This window comes from Centruroides sculpturatus, unplaced genomic scaffold (genome assembly GCF_000671375.1).
Source record: "Centruroides sculpturatus isolate CEXI.00-Female unplaced genomic scaffold, Cexi_2.0 scaffold1126, whole genome shotgun sequence".
NCBI classification, from domain to species: domain Eukaryota; kingdom Metazoa; phylum Arthropoda; class Arachnida; order Scorpiones; family Buthidae; genus Centruroides; species Centruroides sculpturatus.
In genome coordinates this window covers 275,160-288,004 of record NW_019385768.1, presented here as the reverse complement: position 1 = coordinate 288,004, position 12,845 = coordinate 275,160, and the positions used below count along the sequence as shown (strand labels likewise).

The following is a 12,845-nucleotide window of genomic DNA, read 5'->3' as shown; positions in this document are numbered from 1 at the left end:
TTAGATACGAAAGCACCCGCACACGTACTGCACACATACAGTTTATATTTCCTATGAAATGAGGCATAAAAACAATAGCAGAATGTCAAATTTGTAACGGAAGTTTCATTATTTGCATAAAATTCTATCAATTTAATTATCAACACACATTTACTACTACTAATAATAAATAATAATAATAGATATTTGTGTATTCTGAAACCGTGTCTTCTTTTATCTGTTTTTATCTTCACGATTAGGTGCATAGATAGACACAGGGCACGTCTACATCATCTTTATTCGGAATATCCTATAGACCAGTGTTTCTCAACGGGGGCGATATCGCCCCCATGTGGGCGTTTTTCCATGTCGAGGGGGCGATTTGTAACAATTTATATTTTGGGGGGCGAAAAACAATTTTCTGGGCGATAGTGTAAAACATTATATTAAGAATAATTAGATATTTTATTTGTTATATCGTTCAATAATTAAACAAATAACATTATACTAGTCACTAGTCTGTTCAATGCAGTACGAATTTGGCGTTAGCCTTGGCCCTCGGCATCGGAATTTTGAAGTGAAGGGGGCGATACTACGTAACGGTTTCATTGAAGGGGCGATACTACGTTGAAGGGGGCGACGATTCGTTAGAGGTTGAGAAACACTGCTATAGACCGATACGCGTTTCGGGCATAAGCGCCTCATCTGTCGGTATGACTTCTGGGATTTCTTGTAGGTAGTGTTGACACGTATACATTCAGTTTAAAATTACTTATTTACAATTAAAAATTTTTAGTTTTAATCAGGGCTGTGGAGTCGCGTAACAATCTACCGACTCCGATCAGGTGTGAGTGATGAGGGCAAAATTATGTTATACAATGAAACAATTTTGCGTATAAAAATTATATTTATTATGGATTCCAACGTCACAATACAACACGATGGTGTGAGATTACTACTATAACAATACTTAGATTAAAACGTACGGTACCGTTTCCGACCGCGATAACAAATAGGGCCCGACCTTAAAACTAATCTTATATACTAACTTAATACTAGTTAAAGAGAAGAATAAAAGTAGAAGGATGAAGGAAGAATACATACGATAGGGAAGGAATACCCGGGATTTTGGTTGATGTGTTCGAACTGATTGTGCTGTCGGGTGGGATGTCACACGATGACTTTTTCTAATTCGACTCGTCGTCGTCTTCCTCTATAATTTATATTTTCTTTTCTCAATTCCTTTTTCGTTGTCGCCGGACGAGAACCTTTTTCTTAACTTCGTTGCAGTATCTCCATTCGTTGCTTAAGAAGATTGATGCTATTAAATTTTGGTGAGTGAAGATCAAGAGGATGGGGAGATAAAGGGGGTTGTGTGTATCTCCAGTAGGGTCGGACTTAACCACTTTACCATTCTCAATATATTTCTTCCACACTTTGGAAATGGGGGATGGGTGTAAAATAACAGAAAGTCTGATCAGCATTACATTAAAAAAAATTCTTTCTGTTCTGTGATTATTAAGACGGTTTCTTTCCTTATCCATTGTGGGCTTCGGCCAAACCGCTTATACAAACAGACTTCTCACGAGAAGCGTGATCTATTTCTTGAAATTTTAAAATGACTGTCCTTGATTCTGACTTGAGCCTTCCGGGAGGTTTTTTTTAAGAGAAACTGGCCCCAATTTAGGCGTTACAGACGTGGAGAAAACCCGGGAAACTCCACATGGCCAGCCCGTCCGAGCGAAGCGTGAACTCACGACCGAACTCCCAGTGTTGAGGGAATAAAGACTGCTTGGCCACTGATGGGCCTAAGGCTTATTAAAGTCCAATGGGGCCCATTTTTTTGTTAGATTAAGAATCTTTAAATTGGGGTTTAAAGTTAATTTTTAATAACATCAAAGTGTTGAATGACAAACTTTATATCTTATATTAAAATATATATATATATATACCATCACGCCATTTACCCATAGCTGGGTGCTGGGTGTGGCATTCTGCCAATTTTTAATTAAAATATAATTTTTCTACATATTTTACTTGCCTAGTCTTATAACGTCGTCACACGTGAGCGATCTAGTAATAGCATGACGGCAATATGTCAGAAATGCAGTTACATCTGCAGAGTCCGGATTGGACTCTTGAGCCATGAAAGGAAATGCCTCAGAACTCGACCCTGAGATGCCCCTTAAACAAAGTAATTTTACCCTTTCTGTAGCTTTTTTTCTCTTTCCTTTTTTCTCTTTGTAAATAGTTGCATTGCCATTGCCTTATAAGGCAGGCTGGTCATTATTACTAGTCTCCTTATAGTATTCGAATTCGGTCCGTTCGGATATGTCGGGCCCCGTCCCTCACCACCCGGCAGCCCCATTGTGGGCCTGGCCGAACCCATAATGAGCTTGCAAAAAGAGGCCTTCTTAGTGCCCACAGGGCGGAAAGAGTTTAAAAAAACCCAGCCGTTCCATTGTATACCTGGACGAACCCACGATTGGCTTGACAAAAAGGAACTCTTAGTTCTCACAGGGCGGAAAAGGTTTAAAAAAACCATTGTAGTTCTGCCAGGCACATAATAAGACGGTCGGATGAGGGATGGGATCCGACATATCCAAGACAGACCATCCCAACGTATAAATACGGCAGTAGTAGAGAGTAGAGAGTGTACTGAAATAATTTACTAAAATGAATAAAAAATTGGCATAGTTTGTTTTCTCTTGCTTTTTGCAAATAAATACTATAATTGGTCATGGACTACTGAAACAGGACACAGTAGATGTAGAAATAATAAAGCGATAAAAAAAAAAAACAAAGAGCATATCAATGTGGCTGTACGCCATAATTTTAAGGTTATAATAAAATATTCTAATTTGTAGCTTCTGTCCTCGATTCTTGTCTTTTCCTTTTTCTATAATCTTCTCTTGTCATTATTTATACTTCAGTAGTTTGAAGATTGATGTTCTGTGTAGAGAGAAAATGCCTAAGGGCCTAAAGAGGAGCGGTAACGGTTAGTGAAGGACGGGATCCGACATATCCGAACGCCTCTGAAAAATTCGTGAATTTTTTTCCGATCCGTCCGGATTCGATTCCGGTCTACCCGAATGATAGAGTGTCATCCTAACCGCTCGGCCAATCGACATTTCTCCTTACCTAATTTTTCACAATATAATATTTTAAACATAAACTATTACATTCCGATAAATTTTATTACGAAATAAAATTGAATTTATAAAATTTCATCGAAGACCGAAAATAATTTTCGAAAATTAAAAAAAACCAAAATAAGTCTAATCTCGGACGCATGATTCAACGAGGAATGTTTTGGGTGAAGGTTAATTTGAGGTCGAGATTAAGGAAGTTTCTGGTTTGGGAAGAAAAAATTTGTTTTGGTTTCTATATTTTAATGATTTTTATAAACATTATAATTTTTCAATATAACCAAGATACGGATTGAGATAAAGCATACAGAAAACACGTCAAAAATGTCGAATTCGGGCATATGTCTGCTTGATATGCCTGAAGAACTATTGGAGAAGATTGCATCGTATTTCACTTACGATGATTTAAGCCATCTCAGATTGGTAATTATCACGTGTCTACTTTATATTATCGAAATAGATTAATATGTTTATAACATTCACACAAAGAAGTTTCTAGAAAAGTTTATTTAATTAAATCATCAAATCTTCTATAAATAAAGTCTTATAAAGTAATTAAGTAATGTTTTTCTTTTCAATAAATTTTTATTATTTATATTTTTTGTTACATAAAATGTTCTAGGTCAATTCAAGAATTAGACATTTAAAGCATTAATCTGCTTCTCTGGTAGAAATATCTTCATTTTTTTTTTTGTAATTTGGACTATAAGAATGTTGTTTGGATGGCTGACGTGGTTTTGCACCTTAAGAGATGGTCTCAAAATGCTTTTTAAATTAACTGAAGAAGTCGTCATTTAAAATCCTGGAGTGCGAGCGCCGGCTGTGTTCGGCAGACTCGATGGTTCTGGAGTCGTTGAGTATTTTTCTGCCGAACGCCCTCTACGGTAGTGCCGTTTAGGAATGTGTTTGGTATTTTAATGTCGCATTTAGTAGCGTCTTTTGTTTAGGCTACCTATTGCTATCCGAAATTGACCGACGATGGTGTCAATTTGTTCTGACGCTTATGTCGTTTGTCGTTCGGTAGATGTAACTATGTAACGGCTACTGATTGAAATGCCATGCTCGGTTACGACTGTTGACACTGCCAAACGTGGCCGATGGGTCTGTTGGATATTCTTGATACTTTTGTTAATTATCATGGTTTTTTAGCTATTATTTTCAAGGAATTTTATTTTACTTTTACTTTGGAATGTTTTAAAGAAATTGGTATGAAATGTAACACAACGTATGCATTCTTGATTGTCAAAACTTGCATTCAAAGTGACTTTTTTACTAGAATTATATGATGCAAAATCAAAAGCCATGTCAGCAATATTATAGAATTTCTTTTTGTGCATCTCTGCATTGTGCAAAATGATATTCCTGACCATTTCTATATTGTTCCGATTACTCAAATTGAATTTAGCCTCGGATGAACCATTATATATGTGCCAACACGTGTGCACAAACAAATTTTAACTGCACCTGAAGCAAAGGTGTAAAAATATATTTTAACGAGAACAAAAATGCTTGGAAGATGACAATGATAGAATAATGGAAATTTTGACTTGACAGGGAATATATATAGTTTTAAAAAGTTCAAAATTAAAAGTGCATGGATCTCTCAAATATGTTTTGTGTGCTTTTTGATTAACATTACAAAAATGTTTTTAAAAATCTTCAAGCTTCGACCTCAATGTAATTTTCATTTTGAGACTGTTCTAATGAAACCAGTTTTACAGAATGATTTTAAATGTATTGATATAAAAAGTATGTTCTGTTTGAAGTAAGTTCAAGTGTAACTTCATTTTTATTTAATTAAATCTTGAAAGAAACTTAAAGCTTCAAAAACATTTGTGTAATGTTAAGATTATTTTAAATAAATTAAAAAGTTTTTAGTTGCTTTTGAGACATTGTGATTACTGGAAATTAAAAATATGGTGAAGTTCAGCTATGGTTTAATAGAAGTATGTCAGATTTTGTATCAGTTAATTTAAAATATGACATTAAAATCAATTTAACATTGAAATATATCTCCATAAAAGAATTATGAGCAAGAGAGAATAAAAAATATTTTGTTTTTGTGATCATTTTTTTGAAAGCAAGTTTTTGTGATATTGCTTTTCAAATATGACTTTTTCAAAATTGTGAATTTTTTAAATTTTTATTTGATAGTAAGTGAAAATAGGAGATAAGATATAAGACAACAAAAAGTATTATACAAAAATGTGATATTCAAACTTTTCTGGTATGTTGAATTATGTGTCACAATTTTCAGTTATATTACAAAGTATATTGGCTGCTAAAGTGAATGATAAACTTTTTATTGATATATTAACTTCAACTTTTCCATATGTATGTTATTCCAACTTAAATTACAAAACGCTTATTTAGAATAAAACAAAATAAATGTAAAAAATCTGTAGATGCTTAGTAGCTCAAGTTTTTTTTTTTTTTTTTTATTGCTTTCATTATTTATTGTAGGCCTATGTGTTATACCTAGTGTTATCATTGGTATCTAGTGTAATAGATTCTGATTAGTAATTACAAACTTTACATAATTACAAACAAAACAATTCATCATAACAAGCCAGGCATCACATTGGTTGACAAACAAAAGATAATCATAGACACATATAAATAAAAACAAAACCTTTAAACATTCCAGCAAATCATTTTTTAATGTCTTAAAAGTGTTTTTGAATGCTTTAAGCGATCCTTAGTTATCATTCTGAATCGAACGAAGAATTCAAAAGTATGTAAAATAAAATTCAAAAAGCGGTTACACAAATTTACATTAACACATAACATGCTTAAATAATTGCAAAGATTATACAAATTAATTAAAACGAAATAAAGAAATAAAATAAAATATATACATCCAGTAGAAATTATCACAATTAACTTTGCCAATTATATAAATTACGTCAACTCATCGTAGAAAGACTTCCGCGCCGATGACAATCTGTTGGCATCCCTATGATTGATGCAGTTTGTGTTCAACTGTGCCTTGTGAATTTCTAATTTTTCTAGATGTTTCACGACTTGCTTGGATCTTGTAGCCTTGATGCCTGATCCCAGAAGATTGTGATATTCTTCTGTTTGGCAAAAGCAGCAAGCACTGTAGTGTCTATGTTTTTCTTCATCGAGTGCTTATGTTCATCAATTCTTTTCTTTAAGTTTCTTTCAATTTGAGGATAAAACTTACTTGCAGGCACGGGGCTTACTGATGGGTACATGTCAGCTATACTTTGCGAAATAGTGTTGCGTAAATTTGAAAGCCATATACTCCCCTTGTTTCAGGAAGACATATTGTGTTATGCAAGATATGTTGGTGATATCTTTATTTTGTGGAAAGATAATTGCAGGGTTAACCAGTTCATAAATGTGATCAACGACAACCCATATAGATTAACTCAGGAGCTGGAGCAGGAAAATTCCATTTTCCTGCTCCAGCTCCTGTTAATTTTTTGGATTTATCTATAACTTGCAAGGAAGGAGAAATCATAACAGATGGAAACCCAGTTATCTTCCTATTATCATTCCTAGGAACTCAGCAGACTTCGAGCATTTAAAAATTACGGTTTTTCGTTCATGGATAAGGAAGGCACACATGCATTGCACTAGCATCTATGGCACTTACAATGAGTTTGAATATATCCGAAACATAGTGATACAGTAAGGATACCATAGAGAAAGAATAAATGCTCTTACTACGAATTGTCAGAAACAACACTCCATGAGGGGAGGAAATCAACATAGGGAAAGAGTTGTGCTCAGTATCGTTCCTCAAAGGAATGGTTAAAAAAGTTACCAGAAATAAGAATACATAGATAGTTTACAGGCATAATCCCACTGTATACAGACTCTTAAGGAATGATAAAGGCAGTTACAAACGCAACATGATGACAGGGATATACTCTATACTATTAAAAGACCGAAGATTTAACTCTAATTTGGTATACATAGGGGCACTCATGAGAAACTTAAAGAAAAGAATCGATGAACATAAGCACTCGGTGAAGAAAAACATAGACACTACAGTGCTTGCTGCTTTTACCAAACAGAAGGATATCATGATCTTCTGGGATCAGGCATCAAGGCTACAAGACCCAAGCAAATCGTGAAACATCTAGAAAAATTAGAAATTCACAAGGCGCAGTTGAACACAAACTGCATCAATCATAGGGATGCTGACGGATTGTCATCGGCGTGTAAGTCCTTCTACGATGAGTTGACGTAATTTATATAATTGGCAAAGTTAATTGTGATAATTTCTACTGGATGTATATATTTTATTTTATTTCTTTATTTCATTTTAATTAATTTGTATAGTCTTTGCGATTATTTAAGCATGCTATGTGTTAATGTAAATTTGTGTAATTGCTTTTTGAATTTTATTTTACGTAATTTTGAATTCTTTGTTCAATTCAGAATGATAATTGAGGATGATCACTTAAAGCATTTGAAAATGCTTTTAAGATATTAAAAAAATGATTTGCTGGAATGTTTAAAGGTTTTGTTTTTATTTATATTGATTTTAGTTCCAGTAAAAAAGTATTTTATTTATTATAGACAAATACTTTACATTTGAAACACACACAATATACAAAAAATATACTACAAAAAATTAATGTGGGCAGTGTGAAATTATGTTCAGAACTTACCATAAAATAAAGCATACATGGAAAATGGATAAGGTATAGTACTTATTGTGCCTATATTCATCTTTATTTTTTTCACATACATATATTATACAAATGTGGAAATCTTATATCTTAACAATAATATGTATAGTACATTACAGAAAGCAACATTAAACATGAATCATGTAGCAAATTCTTAAATATAGATATGTACACCAATAACACATAAATAAAATCAACAGTTTTTTCAATAGCATTGCTTTGACCATGGTGTGGTATAGGACTAGTCACTATCATCTGAGTAGACTGATTCACCTGCAGAAATAATAATAGGTGAATTCAGCAATATTGATATATTGCTATAATAATATGTAAATAAATAATATGAGGTGGTATACAAAACACTGCTCATACAACCTTTAACTGGTGCAAAGCACAATCTATCAGTCAATACAAATGCTTTCAGACCCCTCCTGGGTCCTTCAGGCAAAGAATCATTAGGAATGATTTTTTAAAACTGTACTCCAGTCGTTTGGAACGATTTTTAGAATACGATAAATAGAACAGAATCACGTGTTTAATAGCTTTGAAAATAAAAGTATTTACGTAATGTCGTACGTCATACAAAATCTCTTTTTATCCACAAGTTGGTCTTAGAAGCTTGTTGTCAAGTAAAGCGATATCACATAAACCTTATCCATCCACTTTTTTTTATCCGTCTCCCTTTATGTAAATGATGCATTTACTCATTCGGCTGCAATAGGGCTTGCCATGCCAAAGAAAGAGTGATCTCATCCCTGGAATTAATGGGTGATGATGTATTGTACGTCCTGTAGATCTCAATTTGCTCCAACCATTTAGGCGGTCCACATATGAGATTGTGACAATTAACTTGGCATTTGAAAAGTCGACTATAATCTCAGGATCAAATGCATAAGTTGATTATGAAGGGGAGCATCTGTTATGTTGAATGTCATGCATATGGTCCTTCCATCTGATCCCAACTGCACTTTTCATTGAACCTATTTATACTAAGTCATTATCAAATCAGTGGTCCCTGAGTGATACTTTATACACCCCAGGCAGTCTTTCCTCATTAGACTTGTCCTTTCCGTTGCGAAGTAAATCAAACATAGAGGGGCATTTTCTGAACGCTAGGTAGACATCTCGTTATCTTGCAATTTTACTATATGAGGATCTCAAAATTGGGTTGTATGCAACTGAAATCATCTGTTTGTCTTGGCTTTGATTGCCATTGCTTAAAATATCTTCTATATGAGCAAGAGCTAGCCTTCTACTAAACTGTTGCAATATTTTCTGTATGATGTTACGACAGCCATGTTGTTTGGCTACTTTACAGAGATACTGCAACTCCTGTTCCAAAGCCCTTTGTGTAGAAGAGTATGTGTGGACTCTTTTCACGAGGGCCCTAAACGCTGCCATCTCGTACTGGAGCGGGTCACACGAGTCTGCCAGAATATATGTGGGATGGTCAGATGGTTTGTGGTATACGGAAGTGTATATGTTCAGTCCTCCAAAACTAATATTTAAGTCCAGAAAATGCACTGTGGAACCACTATGCTGCTCAATCTCAATGGTAAGGCCATATGGATTATTGGACTGCTACGTCTAATTGCTGATTTTTTTCTTTATTATAATAAAATATACTTAATAGTAATAATCCAATAATGAAAAGATTTTGTTAGCTATATTCTATAGTTTATCAAGTATTTATTAAAGTAATATTTTCTTGTTGTGTAAGTTGACTATGGGATAATGATGAAACAAATAGCTTTTATTATACAACTTTACATTATTTTATCTGCAGAGTTATGTAAAATTTTAATATTGAGAAGTACAGATGACATTTTACAGAATTATTTTTCTGCTTATATGCCTTACATGTAATAATTATTTTGTAAAGATCAGTGACTTTTTATGAGAGATTATTAATAACTTTTCAATTTGGATGACTTGTCTGGAGTTATTCTATACTGTGTTTCTCAGAAATGAACTGTTTCAATTGATTTGTCTGTTTTTGATTTTTGATTTGTCCTTATAGTTATTTGTTAAATAAAATTTTTATTTTTTCATATTTCAGATATGGTGGTATTGTGATATTTGAAATGTAACAAACATGAGTATATGAAGGAATTGTCCATAACATTAATAATTAAAAATTTAAAATGCTGTGACTTTGCTACCCTATTTTTATATTACTTGTCTTTTTCATCAATGTGCAATTAATGAAATTTTCATTTGGATGATAAAGAAAAGTAATATGAAAATAGGGTAGAATAGTTGCAGCATTTTAGATTTGTCATTTCCTGTTTAGTGAAAACATCACAATTTTTATTACCTTGTTTTATAAGCTTTAAAAATGAGGAATAATACAGTGGAACCTCAGTATACGACCTTAATCTGTTCCTGATGTTTGGACTTATACCAAATTGGACGTATACCAAACCAACCTTTTCTATAAGAAGTGATGTAAAAATGATTAATCCGTTCTCATGTAAAAAAAATGACTTGCTTTAAACACCTCGCTTTCCTGGCTAGTTCCTGCTTGATTTTTCGTGAGATCAGCATGTATCTTTTTAGCTTTCTTGCAAATAATTGCTTCTGATACGCTGTCTCCAGCACATTGTTTTTCAGTTATCCAAAGCAAAAGCAATTTCTCAACATGATCTAATGTCTTCGATCTCTGTTTAGAAATTGATTTAACCCCTTTCGCAACGTTAGCAGATGTAATAATGTCTTTATTTTTCACGATTGTCGATATCGTCGTTCTTGGAATACGGTATGCAACAGTTAAAATCTCGAACACGCATGCCACCTTCATATTTCTCAACAATCTCTTTTATCAGTTCCATTGTGATTCTAGTCATTTTTTTAGTTTTCTTTTGCTATTCATTTGCTTTTTTGCAATTCATGATTAAAAAAAATAATAAAATTTTACTTACAAATTAAAATCAGAAGAAATTTAACAAAGTTATAAACTGTTGCACCATGAACATCTAGTCTGGTCGAGTACACCAATAGTGCTACTTGTTCATAGATGGCACGTATAATTGAATTAAGTCGTATACTGAGCAAAATTTGTTTTGTCCAAACAAGACATATTCCGAATTGGACGTATTCTAAAGCAGACGTATACCAAGGTACCACTGTAATAGTAATAATAATGCTAATGTTACAAATAAAAAGAACCAAACTAAAATTCCGCATGTTTGAACCTACATTGTCTAGGTCCAGTACCTAGCATCTTAGCCACTTTGTTAGCCATAAGACATGAACTTTCAAAGACTTATAAGCTAAACTCTCAATTTTCAGAGACCCAATGTTTGAAAGCACTTGAGAAGTGGGTCCTATTATTTGGACAAGGAGATGTTTGTGTTTAAGACTATGTGCTTACCAAGTTTCATTTGAATTGGAGACCCAAAGTTTGCCCTATCCTTATAGGCAACAGCTTTTGCTCTCCAAACTCCAAACTGATAAGGCTACTAGCACCTGCATTAATTAGTAAGTAAAACTGGTAGAGATAAATAATTTGAAGTGATAAAAAAAAAACAAAACTAGCAAATGGTTGGTGATATTTTTAAATTTTCTAGAGAAACCCCTGATTATGTAATATTAACAATCCTTTCTTGTAACTGATGTCAAATTCTTAATTATTAACTTGCATGTTAATAATTCCAAAATATTCTGAAATTTTTGTTGATATTTATACTTTTCTTTGTTAAAATGTTGACTGATAGATTATTTTTATTAATCTGTATTGTAAAAAAAAGTATTCTGACTCAACATTTAATTATTAATAGTAGCATTAATGTATCCTGATATAATTTGGTAATTGTTTTAATTTAATTATAAAATCAGGTTTTTAGATATTTGTATTTGTATTTATATAATTTATTTTTACATTATTTTCTTATGTATATTTCTAAGAATCAATAGATTTCATTATAAAAATATTAATATTTTTGATGACAAAATAATTTGTAATTATTAGCTATTTTTTTTTTTTTCATTTATTTTGTTTTTTCTTTAATCTTACTCCAATAGAATTCTGTTTAATGAAGTAAGGTAAAAGAGCTTTGTATTAAACAATACTGTTATATAATTACTTAAATTTAATAATTTTATATCAGTAAAAAACTAAAGTCTAATTCATAACTAATAAATTAACTATTCTTTTTAATTTTTATTTTAAATTTGTAAAAAATTGAAGCATTTTTTGCTAGCCTAAGAATATTAGATGCAATTAATATAGAGATTGCGGCCGACATTTTCATCATGAAAACATGAACGTCGAATGTTGAGTGCTGCAATCTGGCAAGTCTAGAAGGTTGACAATGGTGTTCGCTACATCTAGCATGGTGGGTAGAAGTTCAGCTTAAACTTTTTTTTTTTGTTTGGGGTTAAAATTATTACATATTTCATTAAAAAATGATTATTTAAGCATTTATGGGTAATATTGAAAAGAAACAGACAATTTTAATCCAGAAATTATTTAATTATTCAATTCTTTTGCAAGTGATATGAAGTGTCTATAGAATTTATATATATTTGTGTTCATAATAGCTTATCATAATTCTGTTGGAGTAAGTTTGTTCTTTCACAGCATCTTCTACCATCAAAGTGTAATAGGTTGGTAAATTTTCTAAAAATAATTTCCGAGCTGCTTTTGGATTTACATAAGCCACTACTTCCCTCAACGAAAGTATGATGCAGTCCTATCGTATGGTAGGAGACATGACGCTAATTGAAAATAATTATTTAGTGTTATTAAACATCATATAAATACTTTAAAATAGTTTAATTTGTTTATTTACCTTCACTGGTAACATTTACCGTTGTTAAACATTTCTGCCATTTTTCAACAAAATTCCATGAGTCAGTGCGCAACATGAACATATTGCGCAACATGTTTTACTTGAAGTTCAAACATCAAATGTGTATGTCTGCTTCCATAGAAGTTTAACATTTTAACTTTGGCTGTAACCTCTCTAATGCTTAAAAACTAATTTTGTTTTTTATTTCAGTTTTGTTAAATATTTATTTTGTATTTCTATGACAGGGTGAAAGATTT

The 12,845-nt window shown here is 32.4% G+C and overlaps 1 protein-coding gene across 1 annotated transcript in view; it reads left to right on the top strand.

Annotated features, from left to right (window-relative positions):
• The first annotated feature begins 3,296 nt into the window (after positions 1-3,296).
• Positions 3,297-12,845, top strand: part of LOC111641937 (F-box only protein 28-like) — a 46,993-nt gene continuing 37,444 nt past the window's right edge. The window contains exon 1 of the mRNA XM_023388190.1: positions 3,297-3,551. Coding sequence (XP_023243958.1) covers positions 3,453-3,551 — 99 coding nt within the window. The 5' untranslated portion in view covers positions 3,297-3,452. The remainder of the gene's footprint in view (positions 3,552-12,845) is intronic.